Genomic DNA, 21,795 nt, shown 5'->3' on the forward strand with positions numbered 1-21,795 from the left:
TTCCTGAAGAATTGCTTTTTATTAAAATTGCACAAATAGAAAATTTGTCTGAAAAGATTAAGTTACTTTCACAAGAATAAGCACTGCACTGCCAGTGATGTTCATTACTGCCATACAGACTAGCAATTAGTGATAACACCTTGAAATTAACTGCATATCTGATCTTGTACAGTGATTCTCACATATTTTCTTTGGACTAATCAAAGTATCTGTAAAATAACAGTAGCTGCCTTTTAGGACACTTTTACCAGTGATTTCATTTATATATCAACCACATTTGAGGATGGCCAAAAGCCACACAAAGTTCCGTGATGCCACGTTCTCTATCTCCTCACATGTAGGAGTCATCCACCCATCATCCAATACAGCAATCGCTATGGAACACTTCCTACAGTTTTCAGGCCAGACTGAAGCTGCCTCAGACTAGCTACATTTATTTGGAGAGCACTGTTGCAAGTAAAGGACCTTGTTTTAAGAGGAAGTTCCAGTAATTAAAGAAGCCCTAGAAAGTAAACAGGACAGAAAATTTGAGTGACTTGAGTCTTAATCTGTCTAAGTTCCCAAACTGGAGACTTCACATTCTTTCAGTGCCGGTAGCAGGAAAGTCTGTCTGCAGTGGAGCAATGTTATGATCATAGGCAGTGTATTCTGACGCCCCAGTACTTGCCACTTTCAGCTGCTGAGCAGCATGGGTGAGCTGAAACGCTGCATCAGGATGAGCCGTGTCAGGAAGCAGGGTGCACTCCCGCTCCAGCATGTCTGCCACGCCTTTCAAGAGGTCCAAAAAGCCAAAGGCCAGAGCTGCCTTTCTTAAACGGTTAAGTTCCTGCAACGAACAAAAACTCCTTTAAATAAAGGCTCACATTGGCTTTAAAAAGAGATCTATTTACATTTTTTTTTTTAAATGCAAGCTTATTCACTTAAAGGAAAATTACCGGTGTCATCAGTAGAGCTGCTGCAAGGTGCCTAGCTGCTCATGCCAAGAAAATGCTTCAGGGCTGAGGATTACAGTGGCACAGGTAAAAAGCTAGTTTTCCCTTGCTCCCTTCTTAGAAACTCCTCACTTCTCCCTTCTGTGCATCCAGCTATTGTGCCTGCTTGTTTTTATCTGTGTCCCTGCTGGGAGCAGCTTCCAACTTGGGCCTCACTGACTGCTGCCTCGAACCACAGTGCCCAGCAAAACATAATGTATATTTATTATTCTTCATTGTAAACTATGACGGGTGCTTGTGTGCATTTAGGCAGTGTATTCATTTTCCAGGTCTCTGGAGACTACAGCAATAAACTGCTTCAGTACTTCACTTACAAAAGGAACAACTACCTCTGGCTACAGCCTAGATTATGGATTTTTACAATATGGCCAGAAGTGCCTGGAATTTTGTTTCTCTGCTTCACTTGTAGAAAAAACATAGGAGATACTTTCAGGTTCAGATTGACACTCATGTTCTTATTCCTCTTTGATCCCTCAGTTTATTTCTTCCTGGACAAAAGCATAAAATCTGCACTTAAGTTCACCATCAAAGTAGCAGGGATCATGAGGGTCACCTGTAAACATGACATGCCTCTATCACCCTGGCAGAAAACGTGACAGCAGGAAACCAGACTTCCCTGTCTCACTTTAACTAGTCCATAAGAAGGGCCCACGGTGTCTCTTTACAGAACAAGGTGTGCTTCTGCAGAGCTCTTCAAGCCCTGCACAGAACGAACATCCTACAGACACAGACAGTACGTGCTCTTTTGTCAGATGCACCACTGTCACTACAGATCAAAAATTTAGGCTGGCCTGTAACATGACTCACTTTATAGAAAGTTTGAGTTTTTTCAGGGAGTTTCCGTGCATTTCTCAAGATCTTCTGTACATCAGTCTGCAGAGAAGAAAGAAAAGATCTTGTCAGCTTTTGGGTAAGCTGCAGAAAAACGTCCTCAACTATTTATTGATAAGTAATCCTGACCATTGACAAGACCGTAGCTCACAAAGGCTAAAACAAGCAGTAATTACACTAAATCCAATAAACTAAGCCAGATGCAGCTTACATTAAACATGCTACGTTTTCTGATTGCATTTTAATCATCACATTTTACAGAGGCAGTTATTATAAAAATGAAAGGAAAGCAATAAAGCAATTACATCAAGTGGATGAGACACACACAGACTCCATTTTGCTGCTGAGAAAGCTACTGCTGATTAAAGCATCAAGTCCAAAATCTGTACCTGGAGGCCACTTGGTTTAATCCATACAGTAACGTTCTGTGCGTAACTGCGCTTGTTCTTGGGTTGCAAGGGGAAAGGACTCTTATTGTCATCATCTCCATAAGGATTTTCTTTCGCATCTGGAAGAAAAAAAGAAAATAAAAAGACTTAATGAGTAAGATCTGGCAAGGTCATTGATGAAAGAAAACGCTGAATTCCAAAGTTACTCCAATGAGTGAGACCAGTACCTGAAATAGGTCCAAGCTGTGCCATCTTCCCTAGCCATGGAAGGGGCTCAGGACCAGGTTCAAAGAGTGACATCATGAGGTTCGATTTCTTCTTGCTATCAGCTTGTGAATAGAGCATCCCATACCACTCTGGCCTATTGAAAAGAGCAAATCCCAAAGTCTGAACAGCTCCCAACTGTCTTAACACAGAATTTGCCTTACTTCCACTGTGTGGAGAGTCACTATTTGTAATTTATACCAGCAGAAACATGTCTACAGTTAAAAATCCATGGCTTTGCCTAGTGATGAAAGTTCTGTAGAAGGTGAAGCATACATGAGCAAAGTAAGAGAGATTTTTCAGGCAGACATCCAGCTCCGTACCCCAACTGGACGACAGCCACCATGCCTTCCACTTTCAGGCTCCCATGTAACAAAACACAGAAGTTGGGAATCTTTCCAGCAATCTGATTAGCTGAATTCTCATCTTCGGTGTCATCTGTGATCCCAGGTCCCACCTCATCGCCTTCTGGGGAAGGAAAGCAAACAAAGGGACAACGTAAATTCCAACACACTACTTCTATTCCCATGACACTACCATCCTGTATCCTCTGTCATGAAGAACCTTCAACCCAAAGCACCATTCTGCAAGGATACTTTTTAAGTGGCTTCCTTTCTTAGGAAAGGCTGCTGTTCCCCCCCAAGCTCATGCAATTGTGAGAACTAATGGTATTGCAATATTAAGACTTTCTGAACACAGCCACCAACGCTTCTCGCAGCAGCAAAGGCTGAGGAGACTACAAGTACCTCCTAACCTTCCAGCCACCTGGCTGCAGCTGCCCTCTGATCTACTCACAGAGCTCCTTATACAATCACTTCACAGCTTGTGTCAGTCAAAATAAGCTGTGTTAATCAAGATTCATGTTTTTATTTGTTTGTTTAAGTTACCCAACCCATTTCATGAGAGGGCAGGTAATCCCAGACAAGGGAGCAAAAAAGAGCAGCCAGAAGTGGCGGTGACTGGCAAACCCTTCTGCTGCAGATGGGTGAGACTGAATAAAAACAGCCCTACTCAACAGCACAACCTTCAATATACACTTTTGTATTACAAATGCCTGTTAACTCTTGGGACAAAGTGGCAAAATAATGTTATAATGATTATTCTACTGCATCCTGATCACAAAACTTCAGACATTCAACAAGTAACTCTGCAAATAAACCTTTGAAGAAACTAGAAGTGAAGTGCAAAGGCACCAAGAGTGGCAGTTAATAACACGGCTGCTTCTGAACCAAAGCATCCTGAATTTCAAGTCCACCTCTCCTATGCAATTTGTGGTCATTATGAGAAACTTTCTGTGTTTCAGCAGCTGGAATACAGCTGTGATGTAACTGTTAATATCTTTTAAAGTGAAAAGCCTAGCAGGATAAGAGCGCTAAGGCAGAGATGGAATCGCATCTGGTGCTTTCACTGTTCTTTATCAAAAGAAATCTCAGTTTCTTTCAACTTCATTCCAAGACCTTGACAAAAGGACTTGGGAAGCCCTTCTTAGCAGACAAGTAGCTGCAAGCCACAAACGTGCTGAATCGTTCTTGAAGCCTGCACGAGTTGTTTACAGGGATTCATATACACTTAGAGTCAATGAGCAGCAATTAATGCTGAAGAACAAGTGAGCAATCTAAGTTTTACTCAGATCAGATTTTTCACAGCAAGAAATAACTCCAAGAACCAATTAGAAGCCGGTATTAACTATTCATCTCACACACATATTTCATGACCCATAAGTGTTTGTAGCTTTAAGTTTAGTATTCTCTACTAATAATGACGGTACAACGACACTGCTCTCTCTACTAATTCACTGCCTTGTGCACAGATGATTTTCCAAAAGAACACACTACTCCAAAAAGGAAAGATCTTGTGTTCCAGGTTTAAATTTTAATGCAAACACGCAAATGTGTCCTTAGAGACATCTGGCATAAAGCATAACATTTCCTTCTCAATGAAACCACCACAGCCACTAGAGGAGAAGCTTCAGGCAGTTTTTGCTACAAGAATTTGCTTACCTCTGTTAAGTGCAATAGGCAGTACCAAGTGTCTGGATAAGACAGGAGGGCTAGAAATGTCAGCTATATCTACAAAACCAACAATTTCTAGATCTGTGGAGAGACAACAGGTTTAAGCCAGCTGAATGCATTCAGAGTCAATTCAACACCACTGCTTTTTACACCACTAATTTTCTGAAGTAGCGACTAAGGCAAGCATAACTGAACCCTGACCTTCACTGGGGTAGTAAAACACAAATATTCATACATAATATCATAATATACATCATTTCCAACACATACACACAGTTATCCATGAACCATGTTGCCAGACAAACACAGAACTGTCTGGTGCCACACCTACCAAGAAACTACATCATCAGTGATTGATCTCTGCAGAAAGCAAGCAGGGGAAACAGTAACTACACAGGATAAGACAGAGTAAGGAAAAGGTTGAAATCAAATGTATTTAACTAAAAAAGCAATCAAAAATTTGTTACCTGTATTAATTGCTTTAGGAATGGGGTCTATTTCCTCATCTATAATGAAAGGTTCTGGTCTGGGAAATACCTGCACATCAGATGTTAAGTGGCCACACTTGAGAACAGCATGGAAAGGCGTATAAGCCAGGTCTATTAGCTTTCTAGAACAAGGGAAAAAAATGAGACCATCGGGTATCATCCATTCTTTTAATGTTACATTTGTTTTCCTTAGTGGAAATCTTCACCAAGGCACACTGTCTACTAACCCAAACATAGACTGTACATTCTTCAGGCAAAGGGGGCCATCGATGGTAAAAATCTGCCCTTCCCCATTGTTTAAATCTATGAGCCGTTCCAAGCAGTCTAAGGAATCCGTGCTCTGAAGCTGTACAAACAAAGCAAAATGTTATGGTTAAGCTTCATTTTTATTTATTTTACTCTGATTTTTCTTATAAATATAAACAACACAGCTAAATTCTGTTATCTTACTCCTTTCTGCATAAACCAATATTCTCTGCCTCCTAGGAAATGTACTCATTATGTCGTGTTTACATGCAGATGCAGTATTTGGCCCAGAAACATAAAATGCATTGCTTTATCACATTAGGTTCTGCTTCAAAAGCAAGGTTCAAGCAACCAATAATCACAGAAGCTCTCAGTCTTCAAGAGCACAGGAACACCTTAAATCACACATCATTTTATTGGTAATTTTAAGTTTCCACCCTTCAGGACAATACAGTTTATGAGAGGAAACACATACCATTCTCTTTGAGTTTTTAGAGAATGCTTGTGAAAGCACCTCAAGTTATCAGTAATAGAAGATTTACTTAAAGCATTTTACCAATTACTCTGATGTGTAAACCATATTTCAACCCACTGCTTAACAGAGAGGATCAATCTTGATAGAGACCCTGAAGCTGAAGTATCTGTTGCATCCCCAAGTAGGAAATCCTTCAATCCATGACATAAGAGCGTAGTTGTCAAGTTAAAAGCACAGCTATTAATAAAACCCAAGTTAAGAAACTTTAGTCTATATAAACTTACTTTTAAACATTTGTATTTAACAGAACTCTAACTACTGCAGATTTTTAAAGCTGGTACTGAGATTTTCAAAGATACGTATTCACTCAAAATGAACAAGTTGGCTTGAGCTCTCTCTCTTAGAGACTTAAGAATTCTGCTTATTCAAATTTCCAAATAATGCTGCTCTTTTGAGTGTCCAGCATCTTTGCAACATAAGTCATTTATAAGTAATTTAATTGGAAATTAAGAAAAGACCCCAAATAATTCAGCATAATTAATGCAGTATAGATAACAACATAAATAGATAAATAGAAACTGCATAATATTCTCCAGGGAGACACTGACACGACTCATAAAGATGGGCAACTTTATGAGTGCAATAATAATCTTCAAAAAAGATACTACCGTTAAATTCCACCAAATAACTAACGCTAGATACGGGAACATCAACTAAGCTTTATGCACAAGGATATCAAAGTGTGTTTTGTGCCGAGCTGATTGTTAGATCAGATCAGAACAATAATTAACCGGTGTAACAGAGAAGAAGGTATACGCTAAAGACATCACCTCTTCGAGGTTTGCCATGCACATGACGTACAGCTTGGACGGGAAAGGGAAAGGCAGTGGAAATCGATTGCTTTCGCTTCGCTGGTTGTGAGTAGCTAGCGAGTGGCGCAGGGAGCCTCTGCCGATCCCCAGGCAGCCATCAGTGACAAGGACAACCTTGAAAGAGAGAGCCCAGATTGGCGTTTTCAAGCAGAGACATGTTTCTACCTGCAGAGGGCAACTACGCAGCGACACGTTCCAGGAGCCTTCCCAGCGATACGCGCTGCTATACTGCAGACCCCTACTTACGCGTGCATTTCTTCAACTAAAGAATTGAGAGTAAAATTTCCGGGTACATAAATGAGAAATAATAGATGTAACCACTGCAATTAAATTATATGCATTATAAACACACATTTCTACTAAAACTCAGATTCTGTAGCTAGAAACACACCGTGGTCTGCACGATGATAGCCATTTTTAAGTGTACACTAAAAGCACGGTAATCGTGCAACCAAAAAGCAGAGTGCTGCTGGCGGACTCGGGAGCTTCAGGTTTACCTTCAGATGGAAGGTAAAAGCCAAACATGACCAATTGCTTGCAGAAGCTGGAGGGCAACCCAAGTTCCACTACAGGCCACAGAAACCATTCCAAACATAGCACGTATTACTTTAATTCTTTGCTAACAAATACAGCTGCAGCACGCTCACGTTTTGTAGCAGAACTATGAAGGCAAAAATACACCCTTTTCCATTTTACTGCAAGTCCACAGTTGCTCCTTGTAGAAATCTGCCCTAACATGTCACCCCAAATAATGAAACCGTATACACTCAGCTGGGACTCAGTTATTTCCAGAGGAGTAAAACAGCTCCTCTTTCAAAACAGCACAGCAACAGCAGGCATTATTCTTTGGCTGAGAGGTAAGGAAAATCAAATCCAACTGAAACAAGCGTGTATCTGTTACAGCCAGATTTTTACTCTCTTAATCTCTCCGCTACCCATCTGAACTGTTGCTCAGCAGCAACACTTTTTGCTATTACAGAATTCTGCACAGTACATTCCCCCCTGCCTTTCATCACCCAATAACCTGAAGTTCCAGGACAATGAACCACGACACAAATAGGAGATGAAATTGCTGGGAACTAATCCATGCTTGGCTTTTACATCATTCCAGTTCTTTGTGTTGAATGTCTGCTTCTCCAAGGTGCCTTTTATCCTAGTTATATTACAAAGCACTGCCTAGGCAATAAACTTCCATCTCTTTCTCCTAAAGGACTATTGCTTGAGAGATGTTCCCAGCCTACTGAGCTGCAAAATTACTGAATTAAATCCTGACCCAAAGAGCAACACGCTCTCAGTGTCTCAAAAAACTGAGGGCTAACACTAGATTTTGCCATGAGAGATGGCAAATTCAGAAAATTGAGGGCTAAAAGCAGAGATGGCAAATTCAGAATGCTGGGAGCTGCTAAGGCTGGACGGAGTGTGCAAGCAGATGCACACCAAAATGACTCATTAGGGAGAGAACACAGATCAAAACATACCCAGCATTACTCCATGCTGTTGCCTGAGATCTGGAACTGTTACAAGCCCTACAAATCATCAGGTACAGAAGGACAAAGGTTACCGTATGTGTGACTGTACTCTTTCCAAACTGACCAGGGCTCCTGGGACAGAAGATTTGCATCCAGATCAAAAGCCAAGCCTCCAAAAAAGGGCTCTGGGGCCAGACTTTGTAACATGCAGAGAATATCATTGATACACAGTGTCCCCAGACACTTCTCTCTGCTACAACGAATTTCAACATAGAACCATCTGCATTTCTGCAGCTTAATGTTATAATAAACACTACTTTCTGTTAATATTCCAGATATATCCAGAACACTAATTCTTTGTCTTTCTGTGGTACCAGTAGCTGAGTGGTGTGAGTATTCCAAGTTTTCAAACTGCGTTCACTTTTCCTTCTTCAACTTTCAGGGAATACTAAGAATATGCTAGATACTAAGAACAGCAAAAATCAGTCATACCTGGCAAGGAATTGCTGCACCCCATTCCTGCTGGACAATATTGCAAACCCCAAGTAGTGCCGACTCTAAACAGGTTTTGTCATAATCGTCCATGTTACTTAGGGCTTCCTGTAAAGACAAACAAGTGGTTGGTCACTCCTGAGTGAAATACCTCTAATAGGAAACCTATAAAAAAGTTATTCCTAGTTCTCTGGCAAGACAATACGTTTACTTTGACTTGCAACACAACTGCACTGCAATACAATACAAAGTGCTACGTTCTCATATGTGACCTGCACAGTTAAAAAAGAAACAGTGAACAATATCTTGAGACAACTATGATGGCTGACTTTGAAGGAACTAACCTCTGTGAACACGGGCCTTAGGGAGAAAATAAAAATCCTTTGCCTCAAAGAAACAGGAAGGTTGGAAACTGACGCAATGTCTAACAAAGTATTTATTTCCAATTCAATTTCAACATATAAGGAACAATAACCTTCTGCATTCCAGAAGAATACTGCAACGAGAAGGCTCCAAACACAATGCAAACCACCACCTCATCGCTCAAACCAAGCTTTCTTTTCTGCACAAGGCCTCGTTAACAAGACCATGAAGACATGACACTTCAGAATACGAGGTGCAGTGGCCTCACAATACAGCTCTAAGAAATCTAGCTCTGCAAATCCTCCCAGGATTCACAACTCCAACTTCTAAGAGATCGAGAAAGCAGGCCACAAAGAGCTTGTTTAACACTTCAGCAGAAAGGAACAGAAATCAAAACTCCTATCGGCATCCTGTTTCTATAACCATAAATCAGCTTTTCTTCTTAAAATGAGAACTTCACACTGAACACAACACTGTAAGAAGGGTGCCGCTGTAAAACTAACATACTGGAGGAGTTTGCCTGAGTTCCTGGCTTTCAGAAATTCCCTGGGGAGGGAAAAATAAACTAAAGAGAATGCACGAGCATTCAACTGGTAAAATAAAAATGTAACAGAGAATATCATTTAAAATCTGTAAGCCCCACAACCGACAAACCTAATCCATGCTGCCCTGTGGCAGTGATGTACCATTTCCTGTTAATAGTATATCTGGTAACCAGATACGTATGTAGTTTTTAGTGAACTCAGACTTCTGGTGCCTTAACAGCACTCATACAAAACTTTCCTCTCAGCCTCTCTCCTTTCCACGGTCTCCCTACCTCCCCTCATATCTGCAAGGCCTAAAATCACTTTCTCCTCTTTTTCACTTATTTCACCTGCTACACGCTGTTAAAAGCATCTTCACTCTACCAAATCACTTGACTCAAAAACATTCCAGATGCTTCTGTCTGCTGCTTCCTATATCAAGAGTAAATCAACAACTACAGAATTAAACACAAATGTCACAGAACCACTGATGTATACACGAGTTTCCTCAGGCAGGCCTTTCCTCCTGGTTTTCTCCATCCCCACTTTTAAATTAATTAACCACACTTGAGAGGTCACCTGCAAAGGTACAACTGGTAAGGTAGCAAAGTATCTTATCCTTATTTTAAGGACAGCTGAAAGCAAATAAAGATTAAAACACTCTACTTAAGACACTGTGTATAGGACTGTCTGAAATCACATAGATTCACTGTGATTCTGAAACAACATTGACAACTTATTGCTCTCAGGTTTCATGAACCCTACCTGCAGCGTGTTGTAATCTCTGGTGAAGGGCACCATCAGCTCCCAGAGTGACGAGAACACCACCAGAGCTGTGAACTCCAGCTTGTAGTTGGTGGCCATGTGCTCAAACAGCATGGTCAGGCCGTGCACCGCCAGGTGCTTCCGCTGGTACTCCTCGGAGCCCTCCACTGACACTGGCCGTGTCATGGAGAGCGACACGTCCATCACCACCACTGTCGGCATGATGAGCTGTTCTTCTCAGCTACCACAGCAGAAAATAGCAATTCACTGAGAGAAGGGAGAAAAAGGCCACAAAGAGTTACTGGAAAACAGCTGCAGAGAGATACATCTTGCCCTGGCCCTGTCAGGATAACCACATATCCTCCCTCTCCTCTGCAGAAAGCTACAGCCGTTTTACCCCCAAAACGCGGGTTTAGCCAGAAGATGAACGGAAAGCACAGGATCGGGTGGCTGCGAGGGCCTGGGCTAAGCCTGGGGGGAGGAGGGGGCGCAGCAGGGGCACCCCGCGGGCCGGGGACAACCCCAGGCCCCAGCAGGCCCTCTCCCCAGCAAGTCCTCTCCACAGAGTCCTCCCCGCTCCCAACCCGGGGCTGTTTCGCGGGCAACGCGGTCGCCGTTCCCGCAGCACCGGGGGCTGCCCGGGGAAGGGGGAAAGGAGGCACCGCAGCGCTCACCGCAGCCCGCCGGGCCGCCATGGGTCCGCCGCACTAAGCGTCCCCCGGAACGGCGAGCCGCGGCGGGAAGGGGCCGGGCCGCGGTTGCACGGCCGCTCCTCACGGTTCCTCACGACCCCTCACGGCTCCCACCCCGCCCCTCACGCACCTCAGGCGGTGGCGAGGGACGTCCAGTCCCACCCCGCAGCCCCCTCAGGACCCGAGGGTGGTTAGTGGGGCCTTAACCCCCCCCATGCTGAGCCCGGTACCTAACCAATGCCACGAACACCCTTCATCGTTGGTTCCAACAGATCCCCCGCAGCCCCGTGGTATTTCTGCCACGTGTTTAAAATGTTACCGGCCGCACTCGCAGTCATGGTGAACAAAGCCCAACAGAGAAATCTGAGGAAGGGAAAAGCGTGCTCTAAAGAGACCTTGGTGAGAGAGGAAAGGCAAGGAGAGATGGCCCCTCGTGCCGAGGGCAGCTTTGGGCCAGTCCCACAGATTGAGGCACCGTGAGGAAGAGCTGCTCCCCTCACCAGGCAGCAGGAGGTTGGTGGGATCACAGTGGGGCCCAATGCGTCCCAGTGCTGTTTGAAACACTTGCCAACAGCTCAGGCCCAAAAGGCGTCTCAAACAGTCATGTCAGGCCCTTACAGAGAGAAACTGCAAGCAGATAGTTCTGTGGGACTAAAGCAGACTGAACAGAAAGGTGCTTTCGGAGTTCAAATGTAGTCAGAAGGAATTAAGAGCGTAACTAAGAGCAGAGATGGAGCATTCCCAGTACTGAGGATGAGAACCACATCGGTAGATCTCCCAGAAGTACCCAAGGAACAGTCAGCAGCTCCTGGTGACACCTTTACAGCAAACTTCCAGGAAGATTAGAAAGCCCTGCTGCAGCATGCATTACAAGTGGCAAAATGGAACGAAGAAGTGGCCAAAACCTTAAATACACTCATCCAGAAACTTTTTTTTCCCCATAAAAAAATCTTCATCAAATACACTGACTGCAAAAAGCAAGCTGCAATAAGGACTTACGAAGCTCAAAACTGTTTTGAAAGGAAGTCAAGGGAGCTCAGCAGAAGGTGGGATCTTATGCATGGAACTAGTCAGAGTAACAACAGTGACAACAGATCATTTATAACTGCTGGTTTCAGTAATCCTCTCCAAGAAGAATTTCCCAATAAACATGAATAAATAAGCGCAACAGAGGAGTAAATAACCAAGGGGAAAGAAATAGCCATAGGAACATAGGCTCTAGGAGTCTGGTAAGTAGCTCAGTTTCTGATATGCATATGATGTCTGGCCTGTATCAGAATCTCAAGGCATTTTGCACAATTGGAATAACCATATTTTCATCAGTAAATGGGGAACAATCTACAGTTTGATGCCAGTACTGTGGAAGAGTACTGCAACAATTAAAAAAGATAGCTGTATATAGAAAATAAGTTATGAAAAAGCATCCCTTTGGCTCGGGCACCTCCTTCTTCCATCCCAGTAAATACAGAGTAAGGATGAGGGGCATCAGTGACCTCTGTTACAAAGCTTGAGTATACTGCTGCCATTCAGAAAACATTTTGCTTTTCTGCATTTTCTAGTTCCCCTGTAGTAAATGCGCTGATTGGAGCTTATGACCATGAAGTCATTGGTGAGGAGCATTATTGTGCCAGCAAAAGCAGCCTCAGCAGAACTGCTTGTCCAGCCCATCAGATGAACGGGGTACCTCAAAGTGAAGCTGTGTGCAAGTTGTCTTGAAGCGATCACTGCAGCACACAAAGGAGCAATGTGATTTACCCAAGCAATGGACTGCTCTTGTCTGTAGCTGATAGTTTGTATCTCAGTTGATGCTTTTGTATTGTAGTCTGTAAAGGAAATAAGCACCTGCCCTCATATTGAGAATAATCTGTAGTGGCAGATAAAGATATTGGCTTCAGATATAGACCCAAATCTATACAATACTCCTTAATCTTCTTAGGGACTGCAGGTATTAAACTGGATTGGCTATTCCTCCACTAATATGTCCTTCACACCTGACCCCCTCACCACTCTGCTAGCAGAGGCATAGTGAAAATGGGATCATTTTCATCTCCCTCTCTCTTCACCAACATCACCCAATGTTAAGTGTCAAGGAAGCTTCCAGAACTCCACTCAACTGCTGGTATTCCTCATCTTCTTGGACAGCATCTCTGGAAGGTAAGCTGTGGAGGTCTATAGCATTGCTGGAGATCTTTTGACTGAGGCAGTCCAACCAGTGAGAAAGGAGCTGAACAGGAGTGGACCTGTAGGAGACAATATACTTTGGAACCACAGTGCTAGAAAGACTAGAAGGAAAAGGGGGCTGATGGTCAGGTATTGCTGAAAGGCTGGAGAGTTCTTAACAGTTCATCCAACCTTTGGTTACAGTCTTTGAAGAAGGTTTAAATAGGGGGATGTGTTCACAAATCTTCTGTTCTCTGTGCGTCTTTCTTTCCACTCTTTCATTATGGAAGGTTATTCTCTATCAATGCACAATTTGTGGTGAATACTGTATTATGCAACTCTGCAATACGCATGTTAATGTACTTTTTGCATATCAAAAGCAAAGCTTACGTGATTTATTTATCTAGATACTCCCATGACCCTTAATTACTATTGCCTTAGTGATCCTCCCAACTATTTAGAAGAAGATAATAACGCCTGACTTGCAAGAAATTCAGGCTGATTACATCCCTGTGTGTTATGCAAGAGGGTAAGTGAGAACTGATTTGCATGAAGAGCTTTTTTGAGAATGGCTTACAAAACTGTGATTCACATCCAGCTGAAGAATAACAACATTACCACTTTAGGGAAAAAAATAAATCCATGAAGAGTGATATTCTAAGGTAAAACATCCAGGAAGTGCTGAAGGGTAAATTCTGTCCAGCCCTTAGTCACCATCTCTGTGCTATCACAGATCTAGGCTCTGTCACTCTGGCATTTATAATTTGTCTCTTTCAAAATGCTGTTTAAATAATTATGCAAGATATGCTAATTATCCCCTAATAAGAGGTATGATTGTAATTCCACTTTGCCGGTTCTGCTTCTACAGAAGGGCTCAAAAAGATGTAGTCATAGAAACAAGATGAATGCTCAGCACCCTGAGTATTACTAGAACCAAGCCTTCCTCCTGCTCTCTTCCAAGTGGAAGAGAAAAGCTCACCATTTGCTTGGTTTGTATCCTGTGGGAGTGCAAGTCTGGAGAGCCAGAGAGAAGCGTAACTGGGAACCAGCAAACAGTTTTCATCCATGTGTTGAGGTTACTTAGGTGAATAACTGGTCTGTTTGGAAGGCGGTTTTACAGCATAGGCTCATCTTCAGAGCTTCTTCATTTCTGGCAATTTAGAGTACAAGTAGGCTTCTTAACAGAAGCCATATCCTCCCTCCTGCAGAATGTTGATCCGATTATTGACATTACGGAATTACTAGTGGACTCCATTGAAAACACACACCTCAATAGCTGCTAAATGTGATCATTAGGTGGAATCAGAATTCAGCTCAGAATGGACCACCTCAGCCAGCCTTTATTAAGCTAACCCCATGTTTACTAATCAACATAGCCCTCCATCATAAAAAAAAAAAGACAGAGGCCTGAATTTAGAGTTGAGATTACTTCAATTGAGGCCCATTTCTATTTACTGGAAAATAGATAATCAGTGAGATAATGATGGAAGTTGCAGGGGTTTCTTTGTTTTTGTTTTTTAACACTAGCTCTTCCTTTTCAGGATTCTACATTTCATGTCATGCAGTTTCACTCCTGATGCTTAAGATCAGTTAGAAGCTCCAATGGTGGATATAAGGGCAAGCTGCTGATCAAGAGAAGTCTTCAGTGGCTTCTGGACACGGATCTGATTTTTGAATCTTTTGGAAATGCATTTACCACGGAGAAGACGGCTACAACGGAACCGAATCTTTTTCTTCCTTGCCATAGTGTCACTCCTCTCTGTCTATCAGCTCCAGTTCAGCCCTGCTGCTGTTCCAGCACTTCACACTGCACCCCAACACAAGGACCCTGTGAAAGTGACCTCCAGGGAGCTTTCCCGCAACAAGACTGCCAAAACAGGCAATGTCACAGCAGCACCCAAAATCAGGCACTGTGTTTATATTGATCCTGAGCCAACTGTGCCCGTCACTACGTCAGAGGATACGACACAGCGAGAAAATGTCAGTGAAAGCTACCCAGGTGAAAAGCCGATGTATGAATCCAAAGGAGAATATCCCCAGGACCTATTCAGTGTGGAAGAACGGAGGCAAGGGTGGGTTGTACTTCACATCTTTGGCATGATGTATGTATTTGTGGCCTTGGCCATAGTGTGTGATGAGTATTTTGTCCCTGCTTTGGGAGTGATCACAGAGAAGCTGCAGATCTCTGAAGATGTGGCTGGAGCCACCTTCATGGCAGCAGGTGGATCCGCACCAGAACTCTTCACCTCCCTCATAGGTGTCTTCATCTCACACAGCAATGTGGGCATCGGTACCATTGTGGGCTCAGCAGTGTTTAATATCCTCTTTGTCATTGGCACCTGTGCCCTCTTCTCAAGGGAGATACTACACCTGACATGGTGGCCTTTATTTAGAGACATCTCATTCTACATTGTAGACTTACTGATGCTCATCCTGTTTTTCCTAGACAGTGTCATTGATTGGTGGGAAAGCCTCCTTTTACTGACTGCCTATGCCACATATGTGTTCACTATGAAACACAACGTGTCTCTAGAACAATGGGTGAAGGAGGAGCTGAGCAAGAAGCTAAATGCTGTGCAGGCAGCATCAGCAGAGCGTATGCGAAAGGTTGGTGTCCTTCTTGTTCAAAGGGCAAGATGGAAATAATTAATCCTATCATAAACCACAACAAAAAAGACTGCATCTTCTTGACAAAGTGCACACTCAAACAAGACTTCAGGATGTAGACACTGGTCAATAGTTATGATTATAAAATGAAGAAAATGCAATCTAGACAGCAGAGATTCTAAGAAATTAGAGAGAACACTACTAAATACCCTAGGAATTATTAAACGTATGTATTGCGGTCACTTAGTATCTTTCAAAGACAGACATGAGATTTTGCTCACTTAGTGGTTGTGAAGGAGTTAAAAAAAGACACATATACACTTCCAGGGACAAGTTAGTCTGGAAACAAGATTGGACAGTACTCTGTTAAACAGGGAAAAAAAAGGCTTTGTAATGGGCAATCTCCAAGCCTATTGGAGATGAGCAATGTTGGAAGAAACTCTCTTTTCACATTTTGAGTTTGGGTGTGTTACTGTGAAGCTGGTGGTATCGCTTGTTACCCAGTCTGCAGCACGGAAGGGGATCTGTCAGCCTTCCACAACCATTGCCACTGCTCCCAGTCAGCATTTGGTAACAAGATCAAAAAGCCCAAATCCTGTTTCTATGTATTAACTGCAGTTGTGTCAGAGACACAATTCTTTATGCTACTGGTGCTGTAATTACGTTCTCAAAGTTCGAGACCAGGGCCCTTTGCTCACCATCTTTTGAAGGAAGGCAAGACTGCCTACAAAAAGATAGCATCTGAAGGCTGTTGCCAGAGCCAGTTACCCTTTCAGCCAGGTAGATCTGGCCAGGACATGCACTCCAGAACGCTAGGGACCTGAGTCTGCCTGCTCAATTCCTTCACCTCAGTCTGTTCCCTCTGCTCTTTCTCCAGCTGCCACTTTGTTCTCTTGGCCTGTGCTACTGCCAGATGCGGAGCAGACTGTTAGATTTCAAGCTGTCCTCTGGAATTGGCACACTTTATCATTCAGATGTGTCTCACTGGCACTCAAACATGTTTTGTCCCTTCTGGTCTTGGCACTCCCTTCATGTAATTTAATGAAAGGAAGAAAGAGTGCTAAGGATAACTGAAGACACACAAAACTGAGAAAGTGGCTTTCTTTCCTCCTCCTAGTCTGTCTTTTGGCCAGGGTTCATGGCTGGGAGTCCTGAGAGCCCACTTTACATTCCAGTGGGATACACATGCAAGATGCTGCATCACTGTTTATCACCAATCATAAAGAACTAAGCCCATCCCTTTAGGCTCAAAGAAAAAAAAAATCTTGTCCTTTTAAGTTTACATGTGGCAGGACAGAGCTGCTGGAGTTAGTTAACCCTTGGGAAAAATTAAGTACTTTTATGGAAAGTAATGCTAATCACTGGAAGAAGGCACCTCTTTGCATTTTCACTCTGACAGAAGATAAGTCAGGATAGGGATGTTTGGGGATGAAATCTGGGGCTGTGTACATCTACAGGGAACAGAAGGTAGAGGCCGTGTAGGTCTGTTTCTGGATACCTACATCCTCACTGAGTTGCTGCAGGCAGAATCCCACTTCTCTCAGAGGCTGTACTGGTTTAGGGAAAGCACATGGCTTTGGCACTTTCAGTAGTGTCCATACATAGTCATTTCTATTGAGCGTCCCACTCTCACAGACATTAGTCTGAAGAGCTATCTACAGATCCTGAAAAAGCAGGTGAAGTGGTAATGGTATTCAAAGGTTTTTGTTCTTGTTTGTACACAGAAAAGCAGCGTTGCAGTTGCAGAGGATGGAACAAAGCCAGCAGATGGGAAGAAGCTGCAGGTAGGTCTAGGCAACTTAGCCAGGATAAGAAGTCGTATTTTGAATCCCTCCCTGTGTCTGGTTTTGAAAAACAGTGTTGTCTTCTGCATCAAGAAACCTGGACTAAATCCTATTTCATGCAAAGAACCAGCAGTTCTTGGCACAGTACTCACAGCTTAATTAAGAGGACACCTGGCTGAGTTGGGTCCTCTAAGGAATTTTTAAAAAACTAAGAGACAGTTCAGATTGTCCAAGTGGTAATTGACTTGCAGAGTGCTATTAGTACTACACTTTAAACAGAATGAAACAGACGAGGAGAATTCAGATCATAACTTTTCTTACCTGCTTTCATGGCTGATTTTCCTCCCAGGCTCCCAGGGCAGAGGGATTGTCTGCTCATCCCCATAGCAAGTACTGGAGAGCCAATTACTCTGCTCCTGATTGGATTCCTGCCACTTTGTCTTTCCTTGGCTAGCCAATCACTGCGTGCAGAGGCCTGCGTGATCCATTGGCTGCACATGCACATAACAAAACAGGTGTTAGCTTCCTCGAGGGGATGCTACTTTTTTCTCTATGCGTTTAACCTACCTGTACTAATTAATGTTCAGTCAAAAGCTCATTAGGATCATGGTACTGACAATAAGAACAGAGCATGAGAGCCTTCAGTTTAAGTTAGGACACTTGAAACTACTGTAGCGTTACCTTCTAGCAGCATCTAAATCTACTGTTTTCAATTATTATTACTAAAATCACTGCCTACTTTATTACAATAACAACATTGTATTGATGCTGAGTCAGTGAAAACTCATTGCATCTAAGAACAGACTGGCCTGTTATCTCAGGATCATGTATCTTGCTATGAGCAGCTGGTACTGACAGCCATCCTGTGAACCTGCATGCAGAGGGTGTCTGAAATCCACGCTGGGTTGGGGAGATCAGCCTCTGTACGAATGCATCCCCTGCGCAGAGAGGAACCAACAGCGAAGATGTTTTGAGGAGGAAACTGCTACTGATTGTTGCATTGTACCTTTCCATAGCCAATAACAGCCTTACAGCGAGGCAGCAGCTCAGCCTCCCTGCACAACTCTCAAATGCGCAGCACCATCTTCCAACTCATGATCCACACGTTGGACCCCCTGGCAGGAGGTGAGTGAATGCTTCACGTGAGGGGCTTCATCTTGCAGCCTTGATCACAGAGCAGCTTAACTGGGGGCACATCTTTTGCTGGTGGAAGGCAACACCACTGAACATAGAGCGGGGAAATCAGCTGAAGGCTTTCCATCTGACAGCCCTTCAGAAAAGGGTAGGCTCAACATATCAGCCTCATTTATAATAGGGAAATTCACACAGGGGGAGCCCATTACCTGTGCATCTCGTTAGCTGTGCACACAGTCCCTCATGAGGCATAATCCTGAAGAAGAGGAAAAGGAAGGTAAAACCTTGACAAGTTATCTTTCTGATGATGGTTAAAATCCAAGCTGAGATTTAAAACACACAGCAGGTTCCAATTATGATGGTTAAAGTAACCTGTATGTGACTTGGACCACCTCTGAGGACTTCTAAATGCCCACCTGCAACACCACATTGTGACATCACTGCCATAGCAAACTGTGCTGTTTCAGAACCTGATAGAATAGAATAGAATAGAATAGAATAGAATAGAATAGAATAGAATAGAATAGAATAGAATAGAATAGAATAGAATAGAATAGAATAGAATAGAATAGNAATAGAATAGAATAGAATAGAATAGAATAGAATAGAATAGAATAGAATAGAATAGAATAGAATAGAATAGAATAGAATAGAATAGAATAGGAGAGTTCAGCTGGGAGGAACCTTTAAAGATCATGTGGTCCAACTGTATGATTTCTTCAGGGCTAAACAGAAGTTTAAGCATATCAATGAGGGCATTGTCCAAACATCTTTGGAATGCTGACAGGCTTAGGGCATCACCCACCTCTCTAAGAAGCCTGTTCCAGTGTTTGACCAAAGGTAAGTAGAAGGCATCTTTGCCCTCAGAAGTGAGAATGGAACTGGATGATCTTTAAGGTCCCTTCCAACCAACCCAAGTTTTAACTCACAGTACTTTGCAGGCAGTGGGCCCAACTCCCAAGGGCCTAAAGGTTGGAGCTGAGGTCTAAGAGACACATTTTAAATGGCCTAGGTCGCAGAGAAGCCACATCTCCAGAAACATATGTGCCTTTGAACACAATTTTCTAATATTCTGCCTTGCATCATTTTCTAAGAAATGCTAAAGAATCTTAAAAAAAACACATTTTTTAGATTTTCCTTCCTAGCTCAGCACATGCCTTGCCCCTCCACTGCCCTACTTGTTCTAAAGAGATTATCCTTTGTCCATTCAAAGGGAGATTGAAGCTAAGCAGATAAACACCTCTCGTGTCTGTCAGTGAGGTTACAAAAAGGACTCTCCAGATCAAAATCCCAGCAGCACGAACTGACTGAGCAAACTAAAGAGGCTTTACAAGGACAACAAGACAGATAAGTGTTCACTTTAACAGATTTTTAGTAAAGGCACCCATCAAATTACTAACCATAGCTTAACAAGAGCCGGACTCGTCAGGGTTTGCTGTAGTGCTTCCTGCTCCCCGCAAAATGTTCTATCAACAGCACACAGATAAAACCAGAAATCTATGAGATGTGCCACTTGATTTAGCATCAGGAAGTGCCAGACCTGAAGGACTGCTGCCACTAAGAGGACTTTCGACTCCTTCTCGTCTTTCTTGCACCTCTATATGCCTTTGTACAGCACCTGCCTGTCCCAGGCTGCTGCACGCTTGGCTCTGTGGGTCAGACTGGTGTCTTCAGTTTGGTGAGACCCTCAGCAAGAATTCTGGGGGCCTAGGCCAAGGAGAGCACTGCAGCGCTGCCCCAGCCAGCTCAGCACAGAGCACATGGTGGGGGCTTTTCAGTGCAGTTGTAAACCACTGGCCTTGCTCGATTACCACTGGCAGCATTACCACAGTTTACGAAGAATGAATAAAAGTGACTTCGGGGTGGCTGGGATCTTGTCTCTGAAGGAGAGCTTCCTCTCTGCTTTTATCCAGGCAGACTTTGAGTTCCTGTCTCTGAGTGCCGCAGCCACTAGATGGGAGTGTGACCTTAGGTACTTAAGCAAGTTTAAAGGCAACAGTGAGGATGGGTTTCAGTCTCTCCAAAAGGTTGCTATTCCTTAGACTCTTCGCTATAATAATGCCACCAAGTTAACCTCCGCCCTGGGTGCATGCCTGTTCTACTCAACACTGCTGGAGCAGAGACAGCTCCTTGGAAAAGATAATGGTGAAGAAAGTTATTGATATTACAACAGCACAGCACTCGAAATCAAGGACCTGGAGTTCCAGGTACTTCGTATAGTGTAGGAGACACTCCTTGCCCTGGTAGACTCATAACTAAAGAAAAGGTAGTCTGGAGAAAAAGCATCAGTTCTGACTAAACTGAGCCACTGAAGTGCTTTGAGAATCCCTGCCAAAAAGATGAAGAGATTTCCCCAGGATAACTCTGAAAAGGATGTGACCCTGCCAAGGCATTTCACAGCTGCAAGCTCAGCCTCAGAGTTAATATCACTGCTGCCCTTCAGTATCCTCAGGACAACTGGTTCCCATCCATAAAGTCCTTCTTTTTGCAGCACATACAGCACTATCTGTAATTAGGTTGCAGCATAAAAACATCCCAAAGCAATCTGTATCCTCAAGGGTCCTTGCTGCTTCTTGCCAAAGTCCATAGCATCAGCACTTAGAGGCTATGCGAAAGAACACTACAAAAGAAAAAGGTTGCCAACTATCTCTCAGCAGTTCCTGACTTAACCTACTGCAGGTAGGATCTCTGGGGGGTTTCCTTTGTTATGGTGCAGCTGTCTTGTACTTGGGTTGCACAGAAGCTGTTTCAAGGCAGCCAGAGTCCAAAAGTTTGTGTTAGACTGACAGCATGGGGCCTCCCCAGCCAACTCGCAGTCAAGGGTCTTAGGAATGAAGTCTGAAATACAAACTTTGTTTCACTGTTCCTGGTTCAACACTCCTTGTGAAACAAAATGTCTCACTTGAACAATGGATTAAGTTCACAGTCTTTGATTTGTGGTTTTTTTAATTAAGAAAGGATCATTATTTAAGTCCTTTTCTCTGTCTGGAGGAGGTGGGGAGTTTTAACTAATTAGGTGCTTTAGAAGTTTTAACGCTTACATTGCATTCTGAAGTGTATTTTTGGCAGAAGCTTATCTTTTCAGAGTAACTTTTTTAAAACGAGGAATTTCTAGGAACTTTGGACTTTTCCTCACTTTCTCAGGCACTGTGTAGAAGCGCAGCATGAGGCCTTTTCAAGATCTTCCAGGTAGACACCAGAGGGAACTTCTGAGGAATTAAATGGAACAAGGATTT

At 43.2% G+C, this 21,795-nt stretch overlaps 2 protein-coding genes across 4 annotated transcripts in view; one reads left to right on the top strand and one right to left on the bottom strand.

The window, feature by feature from the left end:
* Positions 1 to 17,881, bottom strand: INTS14 (integrator complex subunit 14). 3 transcript variants are annotated; one of them, XM_021407926.1, is made up of 12 exons: positions 11,105 to 11,234; positions 10,183 to 10,449; positions 8,531 to 8,638; positions 6,528 to 6,683; positions 5,204 to 5,322; positions 4,956 to 5,098; positions 4,477 to 4,569; positions 2,800 to 2,944; positions 2,440 to 2,573; positions 2,213 to 2,331; positions 1,800 to 1,865; positions 1 to 826 (listed from the first exon to the last, which is right to left on the bottom strand). In XM_021407926.1, exons 2-12 carry the CDS (start codon positions 10,402 to 10,404, stop codon positions 575 to 577), a joined length of 1,557 nt encoding a protein of 518 aa, XP_021263601.1. In that variant the 5' UTR covers positions 10,405 to 10,449; positions 11,105 to 11,234; the 3' UTR covers positions 1 to 574. The 3 variants fall into 3 exon arrangements, with proteins under 3 accessions (XP_021263601.1, XP_021263598.1, XP_021263600.1); XM_021407923.1 differs by lacking the exon at positions 11,105 to 11,234 and adding an exon at positions 17,747 to 17,881 and having other exon boundaries at positions 575 to 826; XM_021407925.1 differs by lacking the exon at positions 11,105 to 11,234 and adding an exon at positions 10,857 to 10,981 and having other exon boundaries at positions 575 to 826.
* The window catches only part of SLC24A1 (solute carrier family 24 member 1), a 16,917-nt gene continuing 8,247 nt past the window's right edge, over positions 13,126 to 21,795 (top strand). The window contains exons 1-3 of the mRNA XM_021407934.1: positions 13,126 to 15,641; positions 17,366 to 17,425; positions 18,442 to 18,550. Of these exons, the coding sequence (XP_021263609.1) occupies positions 14,721 to 15,641; positions 17,366 to 17,425; positions 18,442 to 18,550 (1,090 nt within the window). The 5' untranslated portion in view covers positions 13,126 to 14,720. The remainder of the gene's footprint in view (positions 15,642 to 17,365; positions 17,426 to 18,441; positions 18,551 to 21,795) is intronic.

This window comes from Numida meleagris, chromosome 9 (assembly GCF_002078875.1).
Source record: "Numida meleagris isolate 19003 breed g44 Domestic line chromosome 9, NumMel1.0, whole genome shotgun sequence".
NCBI classification, from domain to species: Eukaryota; Metazoa; Chordata; class Aves; order Galliformes; family Numididae; genus Numida; species Numida meleagris.